Source organism: Brachyistius frenatus, unplaced genomic scaffold (genome assembly GCF_029030835.1).
Source record: "Brachyistius frenatus isolate BFR_SWC_R1_liver_20210118 unplaced genomic scaffold, ASM2903083v1 Contig_178, whole genome shotgun sequence".
Taxonomy (NCBI): Eukaryota; Metazoa; Chordata; class Actinopteri; family Embiotocidae; genus Brachyistius; species Brachyistius frenatus.
The window spans coordinates 274,839-298,602 of record NW_027210777.1 but is presented as its reverse complement, the minus strand read 5'-3'; the positions used below and the strand labels follow the sequence as shown (position 1 = coordinate 298,602).

General features: G+C 46.5%; 2 protein-coding genes across 3 annotated transcripts; one reads left to right on the top strand and one right to left on the bottom strand.

The window, feature by feature from the left end:
• The first annotated feature begins 2,598 nt into the window (after window positions 1–2,598).
• map3k9 (mitogen-activated protein kinase kinase kinase 9) lies at window positions 2,599–15,140 on the top strand. 2 transcript variants are annotated; one of them, XM_069717632.1, is made up of 11 exons: window positions 2,599–3,199; window positions 4,078–4,491; window positions 6,347–6,527; window positions 7,793–7,941; window positions 8,258–8,433; window positions 8,535–8,715; window positions 9,828–9,950; window positions 10,096–10,237; window positions 10,504–10,616; window positions 11,203–11,994; window positions 12,222–15,140. In XM_069717632.1, the coding sequence occupies exons 1-11, from the start codon at window positions 2,809–2,811 to the stop codon at window positions 12,677–12,679; spliced, it is 3,120 nt and encodes a 1,039-aa protein (XP_069573733.1). In that variant the 5' UTR covers window positions 2,599–2,808; the 3' UTR covers window positions 12,680–15,140. The 2 variants fall into 2 exon arrangements, with proteins under 2 accessions (XP_069573733.1, XP_069573732.1); XM_069717631.1 differs by having other exon boundaries at window positions 8,535–8,775.
• Window positions 15,141–22,357: 7,217 nt separating this feature from the next.
• hikeshi (heat shock protein nuclear import factor hikeshi) lies at window positions 22,358–23,486 on the bottom strand. Its single transcript, XM_069717678.1, has one exon. The coding sequence runs from the start codon at window positions 23,216–23,218 to the stop codon at window positions 22,628–22,630; it is 591 nt and encodes a 196-aa protein (XP_069573779.1). The 5' UTR covers window positions 23,219–23,486; the 3' UTR covers window positions 22,358–22,627.
• Window positions 23,487–23,764: the final 278 nt, after the last annotated feature.

Sequence of the window (23,764 nt, the reverse complement as noted above, 5' to 3'; positions counted from 1 at the left end):
ACACACACACACACACACACACACACACAGTGCGAGCAGAGCGACGGGTTCACTGCTGCACAAAAGGAGGACGGTCCCGTTCAGATCCAACACAGAAGCCACATGATGTACATAATCTTCAGTGTATGTTTACATAGACACGGTGTCGGTGTCCTGGGGGGGCAAGGCATGTTAACACCACTCATATCTCATGGTCAGGTCATCTGCAGTCCGCTTCATCTGAGCCAGTGGAGGTGTGATCTTTCATGTTTTGTCACCTTTTGTTAAAACATGTAGCAGGAAATATTTCAAGTTGAAGGAGCTGCCAGTGTTCTTCATCTTTATATTATTTTATTGGCTGTTTTATCTGCTGGGATGTGTTGAGCTCAAACCAGTGTGTGTGTGTGTGTGTGTGTGTGTGTGTGTGTGTGTGTGTGTGTGTGTGTGTGTGTGTGTGTGTGTGTGTGTGTGTGTGTGTGTGTGTGTGTGTGACACACACACACACACACACTGTGCTGTGCATGTTGCTGTTCTGAAACCAGGCTGTGCATCCTGTGTGTGCACAGGCAGTGGTGCTGTTGTTGGTCTTCACAAGGGCACGACTCCAAATTGATTCTGTCTTAAAAATTCATGTCTTAATTGTGTTAAAAATGATTTCTCATACGCATCACTTCTAAAGGCACCAGTGTGTTTATGTCATGTGGGATGGAAGAAACGTATCACCGTGCAGGAAGTGATGATGTTTCATTGATGAGGTTAACACTATTCTTTTGACTTTGTTTTTGTGGAACAGAAAAGGGGCACATTTAATGGATGGCTTTGTTTCCTGGCCTGCAATGAGATGTCAAAATAAAAGAAACAAATTTCTGAAACTGACGGTGTTTTTTTAAATCAACTAGTTTTCTTTTCTAAATGTGGATTAAAAACTGCTCTCTGGTTCATGCAAACAGGACTCACTGACTTAAATGGCTTTGAGTCATTTCAGCACATCCTGACACAAAGATGACTTCACATCTTTGCTTTTCACAAACAAAACAAAAGCCTAGAAATTAAGACAGAAGATTAAAATGTTCATATTATGTGTTTGAATATGTTGCAGTGAAACGTGTATCTTCTCCAACCGGGTGTATTTCTAGACGGTTAGTTCAGTTGGACCCGAACTGGTCTGCTGTTTGTTTCTGTTTTTTTCATATCAGAGGAAATGCTCTGTTTATATTTTGCAAAATATTTTAGAATATTCTAGATATAGAACATTTTGAAGCAGTGAGCTGACGGCGCTACAGAGAAAGCAGCTTCAGACGGATGCTTGTGTTCATTTTTGTATTTCATTCGGGTGTTTTCAGACTGACCAATGATCACGGGCTCTTTTTCTGTCTTTGGTAAATACACTTTCTTTCTCTTCACGTTCATGAAAAATAACCCTTTAAAAAAAACATCTTTGTCTGAAAAAGCAAAAATCAAAGAAGCTGCGTGGATGCCCATTTCTGCCAGAAAAACATCCACATGTTCGACATGATTTCAAAAAGGGTCTTATTTCATGATTTTAACTCAGTGCCAAAATGTAAACTCTTAACTTTTGTCTGATTATCATAATTTAAGTGGAAATTTTGATATATTAACACTGTTTTCTTTTTATATTTGACTTTATATTTCATCATTCTTACTTATTATGCCAAACATTCAGTTTGGACTTTGTATGCTCAAATTATCTCATCATTTTGACTACTGTTGTACTTCACAGCTACTTCTAACAAATATTTGTGGCATAAAATGCTAAAATCTGACTTTTTGTTTCATCATTTTAACAATCTAAGTTTGTTTTATTTTACTGTTATTATGATACTTTTTCCTTTTTTTTCCTTTTTCATGGTGGAATCCTGATCTTCCCAAATATCTTACTGATCATCTCTGTGGCAAACGAACATTTAAGGAGCACAGAGATCATTTGCTCAACACAGACTGATCCAAGTGTGTGTGTGTGTGTGTGTGTGTGTGTGTGTGTGTGTGTGTGTGTGTGTGTGTGTGTGTGTGTGCGTGCGCGCAAGGGGGGGGGGGGCGACAACTAAACATGTGGAACACTGTGCAGTTTATGAAGTCACAGTATATTCTAATTTAGGGTCAGTTTATTTCATTTTTTTTAATAATCTGAATCTTTAACTGAATTTCACTCACACAGAAACACTTTATTATCCCGTCGCATTACTGAAACAGTGAGGATTGTTTGTTTGTTTGTTTGTTTTTAGTTATCTTGACTGTTTTTTACTCCTTGCTATGAATTCTGTTGTTATTTCAGGGAATTAAGCATGTAATCTAACCTTGAGTTGAGTATTTTGTTATTGTTTGTTTATTTCGTTTTTTAAGGGGGGTCAATAATAAATAAATAAAGGAGTTATTTGAAGAACAGAAATTCTCCCTGTTAGTGTTTAATTGGCCACAGCCGGTGCACGCTGTGGAGCGGGTGACCAGCATCTGACGCTGACAGGAGGGCGGGGAATAAACTGTTGCTGACGTGTCTGTGGACCAATAGGAGGCCGGAGATGATTCGCACGTTGCCACAATTGGCTTAAAATATCGAGCACTGCGTCCGAGGAGTGACAGCGATGATTGGGTGGAGGATTGTGCAGAAAATGTTTGTTTGATAGCAGCCAGCTGGGACCGACGGTCGGACGGCGCTGCAGGATGGAGCGCTCTGTTTCCTGCGGTGTTTTGTGTGCGGGATTAGCCGCCGCTTAGCTTTGTGTGTGTGCAAACGCAGCGCGCTCCGAGCCGTCTGCAGCCGTGTCAGGTGGAGACCTGCGGTGATCCAGGTCGCCCCTATGGATCGCGTCCATGGATGTCTTCAAAGCCGCTTTGGACAATAGTTTGAGTCCCAAGGCGCGCGTATCCTCGTCGGAAGAAGCAGAGGCAGATGTTTTTCGCTGGCCCACACCGGAGAATGGCGTCAGAGCCGCACCGGATGCGGGACCCGCCGAGCCAGGCTTCTGGACGGCCGTTTTCGACTACGAGGCGACTGCAGACGACGAGCTCAGCCTGCGGAGGGGCGATCTGGTGGAAGTCCTGTCCAAGGACTCCCTGGTGTCGGGGGATGAGGGCTGGTGGACCGGCATGATAGCAGACCGGGTTGGCATTTTCCCGTCTAATTATGTCAGCAAAGGGAACGGCATACCGGAGCAGGTCCGGGACACCTCGGAGCAGCAGTACACCGTGCCTCCTCTGCACCGTGAGTACCCCTTTGTGCTGCATACCTCTGCTAATGGAACCGGTGTGCTATGACTACAACAGCAGGGCTAGTCGTGTTTTTTGTTGGAGGCTGCAGGCAGTGCTGTGTCATGGCAGCGCGCCGCTCTCCTGCTGGCCTTGAAACTGGCTGGCAGAGCATCCGCTCAGCTTCAGGACCATTATTCATCAACAAACAGCCAGTCAGTGATGCATCCCACCTAAGTGCTTACGTTACAGTCATGTGTGCTGCAGCAGGACTGGATTGCCTGCCAGTCCTGTGTGTAACATCTCAGTAGATGTGCAGCTCAGACGGATACAGTAAGCAGAATCCAAAGCAGCCTCATGCAGTCCACTGATGGCCAAAGTAAAACCAGGGTGTGCAAAATGATGCTCTGATGACTTCACATCTTCCATCTGAGGTCAGACAGGACTTTTTAAGGCAAAGAAGACCTGGGTGCAGCACACCACCTTTCATGTCTTCATACTGAGGCAGCTGGCCTACTTTCACACACCTGAAATATTCATCAAGGTCAGTCTGCTTTGTGGACTGTCAGGAATACACAGCGGGGAGCATGTTGGGCCTCGGTCACATCGGTACATGCACACCTTTCCTTCTGTTCCAGCCGTCTTCAAACGGCCGGGCGGCCTTGTGTAATAGCTGGAGGGCTGCTTTCCTGTATGTGGGGCAGCACAGTGCTTTGAGAAAGCATCGTTCAGCTGAATGACCTGCTTTTCAGATCTTTTAGGGAGCCTTCGCCTTGAAAAGTCAAACGGCAAACTGCTACCTCTCGTGTCCTTTGATGGTGATTGTTGTTAAATGTCGTGGATACACTTTTTTTGAAATGTTTATCGCCTCGTCACATTTTCTTTTCCACTCAGTGCTGGAGATCGATTTCTCCGAGCTCACCTTGGAAGAAATCATCGGGGTCGGTGGTTTCGGCAAAGTGTACCGTGCAGTGTGGCGGGGCTTCGAGGTGGCCGTGAAGGCGGCACGACGGGACCCCGACGAGGACGCCGAGCAGACTTTGGAGAGCGTGCGTCAGGAGGCCAAGCTTTTCGCCATGCTCAACCATCCCAACATTATGGCTCTACTGGGGGTGTGTCTGCAGGAGCCCAACTTGTGCCTGGTCATGGAGTACGCCCGAGGAGGCCCTCTCAACCGGGCCCTTGCTGGGAAGCGCATCCCGCCCTGTACGCTGGTGGACTGGGCTGTGCAGATCGCCCGGGGCATGTATTACCTCCACAGCCAGGCCATCGTGCCCATTCTTCACCGGGATCTGAAGTCCAGCAACAGTAAGAACCTTTCTCTGTTTTTAAATTCGTGCAGGAAAGTAGTTTCATCTGAGCAGCAGGCCACCATCCAAACAACCAGGAAATATTCAGCATTTTCCTTGATCATGTATAAACCATAAATGATCAAAGTAGATAGAGTAAGTTTCTGTTGCTCAACGTTTCTGTACATAAAAAAACGGTTTCAGCTTTTAGTCCGACTTCAACAAACCATAGTGAAGATAAACTGGTCTGTAACATGCTGTGATGGCTGTCTGTCAAACTACAAACGGTTTGAAGGTGCAGGAAGAGCATGAAGTCATGTGCAGCCGTGTCCTCTGTCTCTATCCTCTCTCTCCTCTCTTCACTCTGTAAAGACACCAAAGACAAAGTCATGAAGCGCTTCAATGTGCTGATTTCAGTTTGTGGCAGAACGTTTGGTTTCTTTTTATTCATAAAACATCTTTTCACCTCTTAAATACAAGCAGGTCATTCCTGAACCAAATAAAAAGTCTTGACTTTCTCTGTAGTATTAACTAACAGAGCGCACACGCACACCCGTATCTTGCACTCATTTTATGGCAGTAAAAACTCCTGATTCACCCTTCAAATATATCAGAAGGAATTTAAAATGAAATGGGGCCGTGCTTCTCAATCTGACTCATTCAGAAAGGAAAAGGACTTTTCATGTGTTTGTGGAGTAGTTGTAATCTTGCATTTTACCCAACTGTGTATCCCCTAAATCTCCAAGCCTATTACTGAGGATTTGCCGAAAGCTCCACCCCACTCTCCCTATTGGAGGTGTGACAATCCACGCAGTCAGCTTCTCGCTCGCCATTGGCCAGTTCTGTGGCGATCAGCTCAGGCTCTTTACTTGTGATAGGCTGCTGTCAAAGTGTCGGTCTAACGAGTTTCCATCCTGGGCTCTGTCGGGGGGGGGGCGGTCCAGAGAACCGGAGCAGTGCAGCAGGTCTTTGCTTTCTCCACTCTGACTTGACATTTAGCTTCAAGACATGGAGATTTATAATGAAACATTAAACCATTTGTTCTTCCGTCCTTATTTTCTCAAGGGAAGTGGGAGTTCTTTGATGCATTATTTTGAATGTAGGACATTTGAAAGCTTTTTGGTTTGTGTCTATTGAAGAAATGACCCCCCTCCCATCAGATTTTTTTTTTTTTTACTTCAATACTGTGTGTTTACAGAGAGTAAATGGGAGTAAATTATTGAGTAGTAATGTCCTATTTGTAACTTCTAACCAGCTTTCCCACATGTTATTGGCTTTCACAGTTTAACATGACTTGCAGTGAGTGCATACATCTCAGGAGTAGTGTTAAACCACCACAGCTACACAGCAGCAGGCTTTACGTCAGCCACGTGTTTGGCTGTTGTGTGTTTGGAACCTGTTCATGATCAGCTGGATGTGCTAACCTGAGCCTTCACTGATCAGATGGCATGTGGTTTGGAAGAGGAACATGTTTTTTTTAAGCACCAAAAAAAGGGTGTTGTAAAGGCTATTTCTGTAATTAAGGTGTACTACCCTGTGTCTGTTGTACACCAATCACTAGCATTGATCAGGGTGGTGTTTTTCATCCGTGTAGCTCACCGTTTTTCTTTGTTCTCTTTTCTCCTTCTGATCCTCTCATCACCGCCTCCCACCAACCAAATCTCTTTTGTTCGCCCATCATTTGTCTAATTTTTACGTTTCCACGTGGTTTATGGTGCGACTCCTGCCGCCCACGTTTCAAATCCTGATAATGATTACCTGAAACCTTTTTTTTTCTTTAACCGTCAACCCACCTGCCAATCTGCACGAATCCCCACCCAACCTCCTCCCCATCCTCCAACCAAACCCCACCCCCCCATCACCTCCCGCTCTAGTCCTAATACTCGAGAGGGTTGAGATGGAAGACCTCAGCAACAAGACTCTGAAGATCACAGACTTCGGTCTGGCTCGGGAGTGGCACCGCACCACCAAGATGAGCGCAGCCGGCACCTACGCCTGGATGGCTCCCGAAGTCATCCGCTCGTCTACGTTCTCCAAGGGTAGCGACGTTTGGAGGTGGGCAGAGGAGGAAACGAGCTGCACCAGGTCGTGAGGAGGGGAAAGGGAGGGGAGGAGGAGGGGGGAGGGATGCTTAAACTACAAGAATCAGTTCAGCACAGACTGACATATGGGGGGGGGGGGGTGAACAGGATGTAGTTTTATGAGAAGAGTACATCTAACGCACAGCAGCAGCTTCATGTACAAATAGTCCCAGAGGAACCAGTGTCCTGATTGAACACGATGACCCGAGATGTACTGTCCTGTAGGAGCAGAGTAGATCAAGATCTAAGGAAATCTGTGTGAAATACGTTTTCACCGTCTCGCTGCCGCTGAGCTGTACAGCTGCCAAGGTTTCACAGATATGCAAAACCAATGTACGTTTGTATTTACACCCATGTTCAGCGTGACTACAAACGTTTTTTTTTATTACTGCAAGCCGAAAAGATCCGTCAGTTAGTCAAGTGACTAAAGGTGAATCCACAATCAATCTGAAGACGCCTCTGTGCTCTGAGAAACTGGGAAGTGCATATTTCTGACTGATTGAGGAACAAACAATTGATGGGTGAATCAGGAACACTAATGATAATAATCAGATAACAATCACATCCCATCGCTTTATTTTGGAAAGTGTAGGCATGAGAATTTGTATCATCCTGATTGTTTGATTACATGAACCCACGTGTCATTATTCCCCTTTTCCCTTCTGTTGTCCAACACGTTGCAAGCGTCAACTCCAGCTTTTTCTATTTTCCTTACACGAGCCGGTTTCTGTCTGAAACGGGATTGAAGTGCAATCAGTGAGTGTCCCAGCAGCAACGCGGGGAATGACGCCATCAATGTGCGGAATAAAAGCGAAAATTCGGTTGTTGGCTCGTCCGTGTTTGTCGCATGATTTCCGCGATCCATTTGATTTTGTCGGTCGTGCAGCTTGTCGGCTTGGATCTGCTGACATTTTTTCTTATTCGGACAATTTTCTTTCTTCCTCATGTCGGTATTTACACGAGCGGGAGCTCAAAAGCCGACGACTTTTCTTTCTTTCTTTCTTTTTTTTTTACCATTTATTCAAATGTGATGGGTTTGTTGAACGCTTGAGTCTCTCGGCAAACTCGTTGCCAACATTCATGTCTTTATATGCACTTTCCGTTCGATGCGGTGGGAGTGTTTTTTTTTTGCACAGATGTCGAGCCGCTTCTCTCCGGAGGATATCTGTATTGTATTTCTTGACCATTTAAAGACTGATTCAGCACCTGTTGTCTATATATTTTGTTTTAACCCTGAAGTTACGGCGTGCTGTTGTGGGAGCTGCTGACGGGCGAAGTTCCTTTTCGGGGTATCGATGGCCTTGCAGTCGCTTACGGTGTAGCAATGAACAAACTGGCTTTGCCCGTTCCCTCAACATGTCCGGCGCCTTTTGCACGTCTTATGGAGGGTAAGAAAGCAAAATGTTTTTTGGTTTTTTATTTTAGATGGAAGTGATGGTGTAGTTGTTGTAGAAGTGCGTCCAAACCTTGGATGCAGTTAGTGTTAAACTCTGAATGTTTGTTGTTAAAAGTGGGAGGCGTACTTCCAAGATTGTCGTGCGTTTATCCACTGCTGCAATAACGGGCTCCGAAATACGACGTCAACTAACCAAACTAAATATTTGATCACTTTTCGGAACCATTTTGAAGGGACAAAAAATAATTTTGGGCTGCGGGCAAACTTGGCTAAAGTTTCTGAGACCGTTTTTCCATCCTTTGCCGCAGACTGCTGGAGTTCAGATCCTCATTGTCGGCCGCACTTCACGACCGTTTTGGACCAGCTGACAGCCATCGAGGAGTCGGGCTTCTTTGAAATGCCAGCAGAGTCCTTCCACTCCCTGCAGGACGACTGGAAACTGGAGATCCAGGAGATGTTTGATCAGCTGAGGACCAAGGAAAAAGTAATGCTCGTGTCTAAAATGTTCAGTTTAAAAATGGCCATCTTGGGGGTTTCGGGTGGTTTGACTTGTTGTTCTCCTCGGGGGGGGGGCCCCCCCCTCAGGAGCTGCGATCGTGGGAGGAGGAGCTGACCCGGGCAGCCGTGCAGCAGAAGTGCCAGGAGGAGGCGTTGAGACGGCGCGAGCAGGAGCTGGCCGAGCGGGAGATTCACATCCTGGAGCGCGAGCTCAACATTATCATTCACCAGCTCTACCAGGAAAAGCCTCACGTGGAGAGCAGGCAGGGCAAGTTCCGCCGCAACCGCCTCAAACTGAAGGACGGGAACAGGATCAGCCTGCCGTCAGGTAACAGCTGTTTCCAGTCAGGGAGGGCTGCGTCACAGCGAGCTCATTCTGCTTGATAGACTTCTGACTGCATGCTATTACCTGCTTGGCCCACTGTTAATAGTAATGATTTTATGATATTTATACATCATGCGAACGATGCGATGTCGGCTAAAATCATCCCTTTCGGGGACATCTGCTTTTTCTGGCTCTTGATTGGGTTCTGTGACGAAGAGCGCCGGTTTTGCACGTTAAAGTGTGTTTTAAAGGGGTCTTCATCAGTACACGAAGCCTGCAGTGACTCCAAGGTGCACTGTAGGTCAGATTCATGTTAGCCAGAAGGACGTGAGCCCACTCCACGGGGGGAGACATTGGTTTCCTCGTGCGTCAACTCAGACGGAAATGTTGCATTGTGGGTAACATGTATGTATTCGGGCGGCACCGGCGTTGAGCTTTACTCCAGTAGATGTTCTGCTCCACCCTGATGCCGTTCCCATGTTATCCACGTAATAGATGTAATCTATATACTCCACAGAGTTGTGACGGACTCTGTTCACTGACTTTTAATGTCGTCTGCACCGAGTGTTAATACGGAGTAAAATTATGTTTATGTGCTCTCGCACTGGAATCTATGACAGAAAGTTTTAAAAGAGATGGAGGTGTTTATTGTGTTGTTGTAATTCTGTTTGTCTCGTTTACATCTGTTGAACTTGTTCTTCATTAGTGCTCCTGCCTGTCTCGACCAGGATGGCAAGAGTTTTTATTTTTTTAAGTGGGAATTTTTCTTGGTCAAATAAAAACAAAGGCGGAGGAACACTTTATTAAAATACATAGATGATAAAGTACCTAATGGTTTGAATTTAGAAACTGGAAACAAACAAGGAAGGAAGAAGAAAAAAAAGAATAATCATTTTCTCTTCGGCTTTGCTGTAGTGTCTTTTCATATTAATTTATACAATGCTGTATATCATTTGTTATAAAACATAAACGACAGCCAACCTCTGACTCGCCGCTTTGCTCTGGCACGTCAACGTTAATGTGGAAGCTAACGTGAGTTTGTTGACGTCCTTCAGATTTTCAGCACAAAATCACCGTGCAGGCGTCTCCGTCCCACGACCGGCGGCGGAGTCTGCTCAGCAGCAGCTCCAGCCCTCCAACCAGTCCACCGATGCTGCCTCGTCTCAGAGCCATCCAGCGTAAGCACAAATAACCTCGTATTTCCAAATTCCATCTGCTTTTCTCATTGTTACCATGGAGGGCATGTTTTCATTGATTAGGAGCCCCTTAATTCAGGCTACGATCTTCTCGTCGCGTACTTTTTAATCATGTCTGCATTTGCAGTCACTCCAGGGGAGGGCTGTACAGCCTGGGGGCGCAACACCAGTTTTCAGCAGGATGAGGAGGACAGTGAGAGGAAGGGTTCCAGGAAGAAGGGCAGATCCCGAGGATGTGGTCCATACAGGGAGCACAGTGCTGATGCCAGGTGAGGGGGACTGGAGAGAAACATCTGAGTCACTTTAGTCAGAGTTTCTCCAGTTTTGTAGCTTTGTGGTGCTTTTGGATCATTTACCGAATTCAGAACCAACATGATTTCAGCTGCACAGAAATGTAAGGTTTGCGATGTTTCACTTGTTTTCTTTATTTGTTCTTATGAACTTAAAGTTTAAAAGTATCCATTTACAGTGGAGTTGCTCAGTGTTCTGTTGTTTACAGTGTGTGTGTGTCGTCGTCCCCCCCCCACACACACAGTGTGAAGCCTCCCCATGAGGGCAGCCGGCAGCGGTCCTGCAGTGCCCCGAACCTCCGCAGATCCCCCAGACACAGCCCAGCGGTGCCCGGAGTGCCCAGCCTTGTGGAGATGGGTAAGCAAGGAGTTGGCTTATGTTCAAGTCCATATGATAATACCAAGGACAGCTGGAAGATGTAAACCTGTGTAGTAGCTCGATTCCCAATCCACACTCGGACTATAGGCGCCTGGTTAAGGGCTCCAACATGGTCTTTGTGACCCTGTTATGTAGCCTTTCTGTGAGTCTGTGCCTTCCTGAGGGGCATTCCCAGAGTTTATGGCGAAACGATGGTGACGTAAACAGAAGGCACATGGAAGGTGTAGTTTATCTGGAGGTGTGGCCTTCTTTCCATTCCAATGGCAACGTGTGTGTGTGTTACCACTGATTCTCCTGCTAACTCAAATGCTTTTACACACGACGGTTCAGTCCGAAGGTTTCAGGGAGACACATCACTCCTACACATGACTCTGTGGTTGAAAAACACGGATGTGCATGTTTGCAGCAGTGTGAATGTGAGCAAGCCGTTGCAGAGAAAGAATGAGGTACATGGAGGGAGCTCAATGTGAATCGTAGGAATGTTCCTTCGTGTTTTAGAGGACTTGCTGTCTGTCAATATGTGTATGAACAAGCAACCAAACCCATAACACCATACTGTTTTTAGAAAATGAAGACTGCTGCTTCACTACTGAGCCAGGAGCAGCCCCTGGTCAATCCTACCTCTGCCTTCCCTTCCACAAGGAGGCCAACGTAGCCGCCGCTGCTTCTGCTGTTCCAGCGGCTGACGGCAATAGCGACGAGTACTGCATCAGCAGCCAGGTGCCAGGTACGCCGCCGTGCAGGAAAAGCCCAGGTGGGGGCCGGCGGTCCGAGCTGGTCCTGCTGGGCTGCGGGGCTATGCTGGCCGCCGTCGGACTCGGCCACAACTTGCTGACTCTGGCCCAGCCGGAGGAGAGCATCAAGCCGCGGTGGGAGGGGTTCTTCCACAGAGCTGGTGGGCAGAGGCGGAGCACCAGCCCGCCAACTCGCAGACCGTTCCGGCGGGAAAGCCCACAGAAACCGCTGGCGCCCTCGCTGCCCGAGCGCGGCCTCCCCTCCTCGTACACACTGCTGTCCTTATCATCGCCATCCGACTGCAACTCCACCCGCTCGCTGCTGCACGCCGACAGCGAGGAGCTGCTGGTCTGCCGCCCCGCCTCGCCGCCCACAAAGCCTCGGCTCCCCCCTCCCGTCGCTCAGCACCAAGTGGTCCGAGCCCCCGTCAACCCGCTGGTCAACACCCACCTGGAGAGCTTCAAGCGTAACCCTCGCCAGTCTCTCACGCCCACACACGTTCCCGCGCCCCCAACCTCCACACGTAGCCTGCGTCGAACGCCGTCAGATGGAGCCATCAAGAAGGGCTGCACTCCAAATAATCTGGAACCATTGCTAGAAAAAGCAGCCTTGGAGAACACAGGTGAATTTTTTTTTTTTTTTTTTTTTTTTTTTTACAATTAGACACCAAGACTTCTCACGCCATCTCTTTACGCAGTCCCCTTAAAAAAATTTTTTTTTTTTTTTTTTTAAATAAGAGGTTAAAAAAGTACTTGTAATCCTAACTAATATCGTTCAAGATCATTGGTGTGCAACATTAATGGTGAAATGTGATGTAACTGATGATCCTCTTTTAATTACCTGCAACAGGTGGCTTCAGAGGTGTTAAAGAAGACTGTTCTGAGGTCCCCCGCCTGCCTGACCCAAATGTGGTGTTCCCCCCAACGCCGCGTCGCCGCTGTGCTCCAGAACGCCCCAAGACCTTGGACTTTGTGGCTCGACCTCGGCCGTCGCCGCGAGCGCGCTGTGACGTGTTCTGGGCCGACACAAGATCCAGGGGAAACGGACTGACCCTGGGCAACGCAGAGTCCCCCGCCCACACCTCCAGCACAGAGACTCCACCGACCGTTGAGTTTGGGAGAGACCCGGCTGCAGTGTTGCCCACGCCCATGGAGGCCCCAACGCCCTACTCTCCCCGAAGGAAGGAAAACCTGTTGGACCAACTGGACGAGGGACAGTGTCGGGATGGAACAGTCCCACTCTGCAGGCCGGAGATCAGCCTTTCCAAAGACTCACCTTACCGCTACAAACCGGGGTTCTGGTCCTAACTCCGCCCGGTCCAACACGACGAGGGCGACTGCACCCGCCATTAGCCTTCAGACTTTCACAGCTCTGGGTCGATTAATACTTATAAAGCTAAGCTGGGATTGGTTGCCCCTTTCTCCATCACAGCTAATGTGAATGTTTTCCCTCTGGCATTTATTGTCGTAATTTTCTGAAAAATTGTCTAATCTGATATCAAAAGTTGCTGAAGCAAACGGAGACAAAGAGCTTGAAATATTATATGACCGAGGTTGGGTTGCATTAGAAGAACAGAGGAATGGTTTTATTTGTCATTATTTTTCTTGTTTTTGAACAGCGTTACCACTGTCAGAGCTTTATACACTTTTCTCCAACTGCATTCCAGACTGTGCACTTTTGGAAAGGATCATGAATTTAAAGCTTCAGCACCCCCCCCCCCTCCATTTTGTCATGTTTTCTCCAAAAGCATTGTTATTTGATGTCATCTGTATCTCTGAGCTCATGCACACCTGGCATGATCAATCTGTCCAACTCTCACTTCCTCGCTTTATATACAAAAGAACACAAGCGGAAGGAACACGAAAGGATGCATGAGGTGGTGATGCAACATATTTAACATGGAGACATCTTTACTCACCGAGCCTCATTTATAGCTGCAAAGGTTTGCAATTTATGACCCTTTTCACGTTTGTGAAGGCGTCTTAAAAACTAAACTTTGTAATTAAAAACCTGAACCGTCAGGACCCAATCGGTTCCGGTCAGATCATTTAATTGTTCCAGCCCGTCGGGCTCTGTGCTGCTGTGGGTCAATAAACTGTTGGGTGGGTTACGGCTCTTCCACAGGTGTGGTTGGGAAATTCCACGATTTGAACTAAAAGATAAAAACGGAGGTTTTGGGGAAATAGGCATTGAGTTTTAAACCACTCAGCAGCTGTTTTCAGGTACATCTCTGCCCCTGTCTGTACAGCTCAGCTACTCTGCTCACAGTCGCGCAGGAGACTTTCCTCTGGTAACGTATGGTGGAAGAGCAGGTACAGCTGTAAGACCTGTTTAAGTGGCGAAAAGTAATGTGAAGGTGAGACATGGAAGCACCAGGTTGGATACGAACACTGGAACATGGTAACGACGCCTGCATTTATTCGGAATCCTTGTTCGGAGGCTGGTCTTACACGAGAGAAGGAGGAATGACCACCTTCAAATGTGGCCCAACCAGATCCAAATCTCAACGCACCGGTTCTTTTTGGCTGACCACCTCTGATCTGATCGACCTGGACGAATGGGATGGGACTTTAATGGCAGGTGTGCACAGGGTCTCGCTCTCTCTCCTCTGCTTTATTGTGCTCATCACCAGTCATCTCGGCAGAATAATATCCCAGGTTGTGTAACGCGTGCACGTCGTTGCATTAGCAGCCCATGGCAGTGTCAGTACAGTCATGCGTGACATCGTCTCTGGACACTGAACTGTTCCGACTGCCGATGGTTCTCATCGAGACCCAAACGCCGACAGAGATGCAACTGGTAGACGTGGAGCCGTGAACCCCATCTTGTTTGTTGTCTGTGTGCAAGTCTGTCAGAGCAGCCGGTTAACTTAAAAAGGGAACTTTGTGTTTGTGGCTGCGTAAATCGTCTGCCTCCATAAATTGTTGATCAAGGTGGGATGAGACGGTTTGTTTTTTAGGCTGTTGTGAGCAACACAATGTGGTGAATTCCCAGGTCACACGCGGTAGTTCACTCTTCATTATTTATATTTGTGTTGTCTTTTGTTATTTATTGATTAATTTATCTGATGGTCTATTTTTATAATTTGTTTGATTTGCCTTGATTTTTTTTTTTGACACAATGCGCTCCATGAATGTTTGTTTCCCAGTATTTGCACAAAACATGCAGTTTGTTGTGAAGATTTCATGACTACAGCTACAGCTGACACTTGTTTGAATTTATTGTTTTTCTTCAGGGTTTTCCAATTTCTTTAACCGGAGTTGGTTAAATATTGTTTTGACAATCATGTATTTCAATTGTAAAAATAATTTTTTTGCTCCAAGAAAAAAACATATAATCACAACTTCTGGTCTTAGAAAATCGTGAAAAATGCCCTTCACATTTTGATGTCATTTTGTAGATCAAATAATTGATTAATAATGAAAAATGATCAGAACAGATGTTTTACCTTCATGGCTGATTCTCTCTTTATTTTCAAATGTTAAGTGTCCTCTGATTTTTTTTATCTGTGACCAGATATACATGTAAATGTGAATGCTTTTTTTTCTGAGGATTGTGCAGAGCGTGATCATGTTTTTGAACACAGTATTTCAACTACAGGTACTGGCTAAAACAAAGCTACTGAAGCAGTTATCTGTCTGAAATGTTACCACGAATAAGCTAAGTTACCATTACTGATAGCAATTGTTCAGGCTAGGAATAATACTGTTACTGACTGACTTGTATTTGCACTGGAACACACAGATGTGAGTAAAATCGTAAACAATTCAGCCGGTTCAACATTTCGTCCTTTAATTAAAGGGTTAAATGACTGAGGTATGAAAGGTGTGTGAAGCTGTCATGGTTTTGCAAATTTCTGACCCTTCCGTTTGGTTTGTTGTAGTTGTTGAGACCTCCGTCCACTACAGGTTCCCACTTTGCATCTCACCAGGTCAGTCCCTGTTCCGATGCATCTCCTTCCTGGTTCCTGCCTGCCGTGCCCAATCAGCCCCAAACACTCCGGTCATACACTCCGCGTCAAATCTTCCAAGTTAATGCTCCATCTCTGGAGTTCCTGTTGTTTGTTTACCTGTTGTTCATCAACACGGTTGGTAAAGTTCTTTTTGTGTCAGACATTTGGGTCCTGACTCCAGTACAAATTGAAAGTTGAAACAACTTCATAAAATTACGTAAATACAACTACATTTGAAGTAAACTTCCATCCATCAGCTATACTCGCTTTATCCTGAACAGGGTGACAGGGGGCCTATCCCCGAAGGCAGGGTACACCCTGGCCAGGTCACCAGTCCATCACAGGGCCAACACGGACACAAACAGAAACCATTTATGCTCTCATTCACACCTACAGTCAATTTTTAGAACCACCAATTCACCTGACATGCATGTTGTTGGACAGTGGGAGGAACCCGGAGTAAACCCACACAGGTACAGGGAGAACATGCAAACTCCGCACAGGAAAGGCTCAGATTCAAAAGTGGAACCTTTTTGCCATGAGGCGACAATGCTAACCACTGTGTCGCCCCGAAGTAAATTGTTGTCCTAGTTTGGAAGATTTTTTTTATACTCAACACTTGAGGTGTTTACATAATCTTTATTGTTTTAATAATTGGGAGCATTAATTTGTGTAATATCAGAGTACAACATTAAATATTTATTGTTTTTAGAAGGTTCCAATTATGTCTATAAAATCCCTAATCATGTTTTTAAGAGATGGGGGGAGGCAAAACGGAGGAAAAAAAAAACATACTCCTGACAGCCAAGGCTTCAACTAAGTGTTTACGAACAAATTTCTTCATCAGTACTATGGCAAATGGGACAAACTACATGGCCAAAGTGGCTTCAAGTCACATTGTGTCTGCAATTTCACAGAAAACAGCATTTCAAGTCTCACTTTCTCAGCCTAATGTAAAACTGCATCACAGCTTAAACTAAGTGTTTACAAACAAGTTTCCTACTAAGAACAATAGCAAATGGGATACACTACATGAAAAAAGTGGCTTCAAGTCACTTTGTGTGGACAATTTCACAGGAAACACAATGTTTCAAAAACAGCCTTATCTCAGCGAGAGAAGCTCAAATACAGAATAAAACTGCATTACAGTGCCACTGTCATGTGGACCCAAATGCAAGCTCACAGACTTAGGTATCAGTTCCAAAATAAAGTCTTTATTGTAATAAACAAAAACCAACAGGTGGCACCTATCGTGTCCACTTGCTTCCAGTCGGGGGGGCAACTCGACCGACAGATCCGGGGAGACACAGCAGGCAGGGCAGCCGGCAGACCAGCGGAAGGAACGGCGTCAAATAATCCTCCGAGTCGGGAGGGCAACTAAACCGACTGGTGACTTTGACAGGGGGCTCCGCAGGAGGAACAGGAGCTGGAGGAACGGGAACAGGACGGACGGAGAACAGATGGAGAACGGACGGGTGGCTAACAAAAATGAACCCACAACCAGAGTAGTGCAGGTTACATATAGTCCGGGGAGGTGATCAGGGAGATGCAGCACACCTGCAGGTGGTGATCAGGGGTGAGTGGCTGCAGCTGCTGGGACCGGTGAGGGGCGTGGCCACAGACAAACTGCCAGGAGAGGTGATGTTTACAAAAAAGTTTCCTACTCAGAACAATGGCAAATGGGATACACTACATGGCCAAAGTGGCTTCAAGTCACTTTGTGTGAACAATTTCACAGGAAACACAATGTTTCAAAAACAGCCTTATCTCAGCAAGAGAAGCTCAAATACAGCATAAAACTGCATTACAGTGCCACTATCATGTGGAGGTGGTGATTACAAGGACCCAAATGCAAGCTCACAGACTTAGGTATCAGTTCCAAAATACAGTCTTTATTGTAATAAACAAAAACCAACAAACCTAAAGGTGGCATCTATAGTGTCCACTTGCTTCCAGTCGGGGGGGCAACTCGACTGACAGATCCGGGGAGACACGGCAGCCGGCAGACCAGCGGAAGGAACGACTTCAATAATCCTCCGAGTCGGGAGGGCAACTCCACCGACAGGTAACTTTGACAGGGGGCTCAAAAGGAGGAACAGGAGCTGGAGGAACGGGAACAGGAACAGGACGGACGGAGAACAGACGGAGGACACTTAGTTTAAGCTGTGGCGCTGTGATGCAGTTTTATTTTAGGCTGAGAAAGTGAGACTTGAAATGCTGTTTTCTTTGAAATTGCTGACACAAAATGACTTGATGCCACTTTGGCCATGTAGTTTATTCCATTTGCCATAGTACTGATGAAGAAATTTGTTCGTAAAAACTTAGTTTAACCCGTGGCGCTGTGATGCAGTTTTATGCTGTATTTGAACTTCTCTCGCTGAGATAAGGCTGTTTTTGAAATATTGTGTTTCCTGTGAAATTGTCCATTCAAAGTGATTTGAAACACTTTGGCCATGCAGTGTATCCCATTTACTATAGTACTGATGAAGAAATTTGGTCATAAAAATTTAGTTTAAACCGTGGTCCTGTAATGCAGTTTTATGCTGTATTTGAACTTCTCTCGCTGAGATAGGGCTGTTTTTGAAATATTGTGTTTCCTGTGAAATTGTCCACTCAAAGTGATTTGAAACACTGCAGTGTATCCCATTGGATGAAGAAATTTGGTCATAAAAATTTAGTTTAAACCGTGGTCCTGTAATGTTTTATGCTGTATTTGATTCCATTTGCCATTTCCTATAGTACTGATGAAGAAATTTGGTCATAAAAATTTAGTTTAAACCGAAATTTTATGCTGTCTTCTCTCGCTGAGAGTAGTTTGAGTTGAAAGTCTTTGAGTTTGCATTTGGGTCCTTGTAAACCCACCTGTGGCACTGTGATGCAGTTTTATGCTGTATTTGAACTTCTCTCGCTGAGATAAGGCTGTTTTTCAAACATTGTGTTTCCTATGAAATTTTCCCCCACAAAGTGACTTAAAACCACTTTGGCCATGTAATGTTTCCCATAGTTCTGAGTCAGAAACGTGTTTGTAAACATCACCTCTCCTGTCAGTTTGTCTGTAGCCACGCCCCTCACCTCTCGTGGCCACGCCCCTCACCGGTCGCAGCAGGTGCAGCCACTCACCCCTGATCACCACCTGCAGGTGTGCTGCATCTCCCTGATCACCGCCCTGGACTATATGTAACCTACACTATGGTTGTTGGTTCATTTTTGTTAGCCACCCGTCCGTTCTCCGTCTGTTCTCCGTCCGTCCTGTTCCCGTTCCTCCAGCTCCTGTTCCTCCTGCGGAGCCCCCTGTCAAAGTCACCAGTCGGTGGAGTTGCCCTCCCGACTCGGAGGATTATTGACGCCGTTCCTTCCGCTGGTCTGCCGGCTGCCCTGCCTGCCGTGTCTTCCTGGATCTATCGGTCGAGTTGCCCTCCCGACTGGAAGCAAGTGGAAACGATAGGTAACACCTTTTGGTTTGTTGGTTTTTGTTTCTTACAATAAAGACTGTATTTTGGAACTGATACCTAAGTCTGTGAGTTTGCATTTGGGTCCTTGTAAACAGCACCTCCACATGACAGTGGCACTGTAATGCAGTTTTATGCTGTATTTGATGTTCTCTCGCTGAGATAAGGCTGTTTTTCAAACATTGTGTTTCCTGTGAAATTTCCCCCCACAAAGTGACTTAAAACCACTTTGGCCACGTAATGTATCCCATTTCCCATAGTTCTGAGTCAGAAACGTGTTTGTAAACATCACCTCTCCTGTAAGTTTGTATGTAGCCACGCCCCTCACCTCTCGTGGTCACGCCCCTCACCGGTCGCAGCAGGTGCAGCCACTCACCCCTGATCACCAACCTGCAGGTGTGCTGCATCTCCCTGATCACCTCCCCGGACTATATGTAACCTACACTACTCTGGTTGTCGGTTCATTTTTGTTAGCCCTCCGTCCGTCCTGTTCCCGTTCCTCCAGCTCCTGTTCCTCCTGCGGAGACCCGTCAAAGTCACCAGTCGGTGGAGTTGCCCTCCCGACTCGGAGGATTATTGACGCCGTTCCTTCCGCTGGTCTGCCGGCTGCCCTGCCTGCCGTGTCTTCCTGGATCTGTTGGTCGAGTTGGCTGAGAAAGTGAGATTTGAAATGGTGAGGGTTAGAGAGTGACAGAGAGAGAGATGTATTTGCCATACTACTGACGAAGAAACTTGTTTCGTAAACACTTAGTTTAAGCCGTGGCACTGTAATGCAGTTTTACGCTGTATTAAGGGATGAATGCGCTGGTAAAACAGAACTCCACTTCATGTCTCTGACCATTTCTTTATCTCTTCCTCTCTCAAACCGACAACCCTCCCACATCAATAGACTCTGTACCTGTCCGTCGCAACATTCGCTCCCTCTCTCCCACCTCTGTTTTATCTGCCCTCCCTTCAACTGACTCTTTCTCCCTCATGCATCCTAACTCTGCCACAGACACTCTCATTTCTACTGTCTTCCTCTCTTGATTCTCTCTGTCCCCTTACATTACGACAGGCCCGCAAGTCCTCCCCAGCTCCGTGGTTGTCTGACTCGGTGCGTGCCGAGAGCAGCAGAAAGGAAATGGAGAAAATCTAACCACCCTGACGACCTGCTCACCTATCAATCTCGCCTCTCCTCTTTCTCTGCCTCTATCTCTGCAGCCAAAAGCTCCTTCTACCAAACCAGAATTCAATCCTCATTTTCCAACCCCAAAAAGCTATTCTCCATCTTCTCCAACCTCCTTGACCTCCCCTCCCTCCATCCTTCTACCTGCCTATCTATCATCTTCACCCCCATCTCCCAATCAAATTGTCACGTTGGTAACCTCTGCCCCCTTAACCCCATCCCTTCTTCCTTTTCTCACCCATCTCATCAACACTTCTCTGTCAACTGGCTGCTTTCCGAACTCTCTGAAGGAGGGAAGAGTGAACCCTCTCCTGAAGAAACCCCCCTCACCCCGGCTGACGTAAACAACTACAGACCTGTCTCTCTTCTTCCTTTCTTTCCAAAACTCTGGAGCGAGCTATCTTTGACCAACTCTCCTCCTATCTCCACCATAATAACCTTCATGACCCTCACCAGTCTGGTTTCAACAGAGACGGTCCTCCTTGCTGTCTCTGAGCAGCTTCACACTGCTAGAGCAGCCTCTCTCGTCTGTCCTGATCCTTCTTGACCTTTCCGCTGCATTTGACAGTGAACCACCAGATCCTTATTTCCTCCCTTCAGGACCTCGGTGTCTCAGGCTCTGCTCTCTCCCTGTTCTCATCCTACCTCAACGACCGCACCTACCGGGTAACTTGGAGAGGATCGGTGTCTGAACCTTGTCCTCTCACTACTGGTGTCCCTCAAGGCTCTGTCCTGGGTCCCCTCTTCTTCTCTCTGTACACCAACTCTCTCGGCTCTGTCATTCGCTCGCATGGCTTTTCCTACCACTGCTATGCTGATGACACCCAACTGATCCTCTCTTTTCCCCGATCTGAAACACAGGTAGCAGCATGAATCTCTGCCTGTCTGACTAACATCTCTCAGTGGATGTCCTCACACCACCTGAAAATCAACCTCGACAAGACCGAACTGCTCTTCCTTCCGGGGAAAGACTCTCCCACCCTCGACCTGACCATTACCTTGGACAGCTGTTATCCCCGACCGCTAGGAACCTCGGCGTGACACTCGACAGTCAACTCTCTCTTTCTGCCAACATCGCTGCAACGACACGTTCCTGTAGATACATGCTGCACAACATCAGGAGAATACGTCTTATTCTCTCAGAAGGCGGTGTAGGTTCTGGTCCAAGCTCTGGTCATCTCACGTCTGGACTACTGTAACTCCCTCCTGGCAGGGTTAGGGTTCAGCTAAATAAAATGTAATGTAAAAAAAATAAACAATTGCAGACTGTATGAGTGTTTAGCCTAAAATGAAAGACTTCATATCACTTTGTAATAAAGTGCACACAAAGATCTGACTCGAATTACATGTATGTATTTCATTTACGTATTCTTGAAAGTATTTTCATTACAAGATTGGTTCAAATCCTACTTATCAGATAGATTTCAGTTTGTCCATGTCAACAATGAGTCTTCCAGACAAACAAGAGTTAGTTATGGAGTTCCACAAGGCTCAGTGTTGGGCCCGATACTTTTTACTTTGTACATGCTTCCATTAGGAGATGTCATCAGGAAGCAATGCATAAAATGCCATTGTTATGCAGATGACACTCGGCTATATCTTTCTATAAAACCAGATGAAACTAATCAGTTAGTAAAACTTGAAGCCTGTCTAAAAGACATAAAGGCCTGGATGACCAAAAACATCCTGCTTCTAAATTCAGACAAAACAGAAGTTATTGTACTTGGTCCTAAACACCTCAAACTCTTTCTGTAATCACTTAGTTACTCTAGATGACTCTTGGCCTCCAGCAAAACTGTGAGGAACCTTGGAGTCATATTTGATGAGGATTTGTCCTTTAACCACCATATAAAGCAAATCTCCAGAACTGCCTTCTTGTGACAAGACTTATTTTAGGTGACGTAATATTAATAAAATCGGGAAAATCCTTCCTCAGCGTGAAGTAGAAAAACTCATTCATGCGTTTGCTACTTCTAGGCTAGATTATTGTAATTCCTTGCTAGGATGTCCAAATTACTCATTAAAAACCTGCAGCTGTTCCAAAATGCTGCAGCAAGAGTACTGACGGGATTTAGTAAGAGAGATCATATTTCTCCAGTTTTAGCTTCTCTTCACTGGCTTCCTGTGAAATCAAGAATAGAATTTAAAAGTCTCTTGATGACTTACAAAGCCCTACATGACCAGGCTCCATCATATCTCAGATCTTATAGAACCATATAATCCTAGCAGAGCACTTCGCTCTCAGTACGCTGGTCTGCTTGTGGTTCCTCGAGTTTACAGAAATAGAATGGGAGGCAGAGCCTTCAGTTTTCAGGCTCCTCTCCTGTGGAACCAGCTCCCAGTTTGTGTTCGAGGGGCAGAAACCCTCTCTAGCTTTAAGATTAGACTCAAAACGTTCCTTTTTGATAAAGCCCATAGTTAGGTAGACCTGAACCAACCCTTAGTTATGCTGTTATAGGCCGAGGCTGCTGGGGGACCTTGTTACATGCTGAGCTTCTTTTATTTCCTACAACTCTTTAACTGACTCATACCTCACCATCCTTTTCTCTTCCACTCTTTTTTGCTCAGATCAGTGAAGTGTGAGCACAGCATATTTTCTGAGGGAGATTAAGGGAGGCACCAAGCCTAAACTTTTTATTAACCTGAAGGACCTGTTCTCGGCAGGTTCAGTCTTTTAATGTCCTCCTCAGTTTTTCCAGAAGTTCGGGTTCTGTGCCATCCTCCTCTGGAAGTTGTCGTACCACTTGAGGATGCAGCTGGAAGGGATGAAGGTCTCCGTGGAGTTTGGCGTCATCTGCGCCTGCGACACGGCGAAGGACGAGGCGAAGTTGTAGAGGCTGTCCAGCATCTTCTGGGTGAACTGCAGGAAGGAGTCCACGGTGGACACTGCAGCGCTGGATACCGGGATCTGCTGGACCAGCTGGTCCAGAGCCTCCACGGACACGCCGACCTGAGCCATGGAGGAGGACGAGGCCATCATGCCGAAGGGGTGCGCCCCGCCCTCACCCGCTTTCAGCCCCGAAATCTTGAAGATGGCGCTGGGCTTCTCGTTGGTGATGAAGCCAAGCAGCTGCCACACCGAGCCGCCGCTCGCCGGATCTGGGAAGGAGAAGTAGACGGCACCGCCCATGCCGGCGGGGAACGGCACTGTCCCCAGCATAAACACCACCACGTGGTTCACGTTCTCGTAGTCCGCTAGGTTGAACACGAACTTGTCCAAGGCAACCTGAACCGCGTCGGTCTGCACCAACCTGCCGGCGACCAAACAACCGAACATTCCTGCGGACAACTAGTTAGCAGCGTTAGCCAGACTTAGCTTTGCCTGCAAAAGTAAGAGTCAGCGTAGCAGACCGACCTGCCCACAGCCCGAATCACTGAAGTTCTCTATGGGACGTTTTTACCCGGTACAAGACGGGGAACTGTGTGAAGCCAAACATGAGAAAGTTGTATCGGGCTGCTAGAAACTTCTGGTGCAGTCCGTCACGTCAGTCCGTTACGGCCACTTCTGCTTCTGTTGTTCGGCTTTCGACTGGACGTCCTGGATTGTGGATGGAAAATTGTAGCCCTTCATCAGGGCTGAAAGGCACATCTCACTCAGTGTGGTTACACTGGAGACACCAGAGTCTAAAATCCTAGAAAAAGTAGTTTTGACACGATGGTACATGTTAAAGGAGCCTGTGATACATATTCCTGGTTGTTGTGTAATTGTTTGGCTGTGCTGTGACGTTCGATGATTCGTCAATCGACCTGGAAGTATAGTTAAGTTAGCAGGAATAAGTCCTCGTCTCACAAAAAAAAATGAAAGCATTTGTATTTCCAATTA

Bases quoted from the DNA above. Each gene is read 5' to 3' on its own strand.
- map3k9 (XM_069717631.1), top strand. From the start codon at position 2,809: ATGGATGTCTTCAAAGCCGCTTTGGACAATAGTTTGAGTCCCAAGGCG. The intron at 3,200-4,077 runs GTGAGTACCCCT...TTTTCCACTCAG, and splicing joins CACCGTGCCTCCTCTGCACC to TGCTGGAGATCGATTTCTCC. The intron at 4,492-6,346 runs GTAAGAACCTTT...CTCCCGCTCTAG, and splicing joins GGATCTGAAGTCCAGCAACA to TCCTAATACTCGAGAGGGTT.
- hikeshi (XM_069717678.1), bottom strand. From the start codon at position 23,218: ATGTTCGGTTGTTTGGTCGCCGGCAGGTTGGTGCAGACCGACGCGGTT.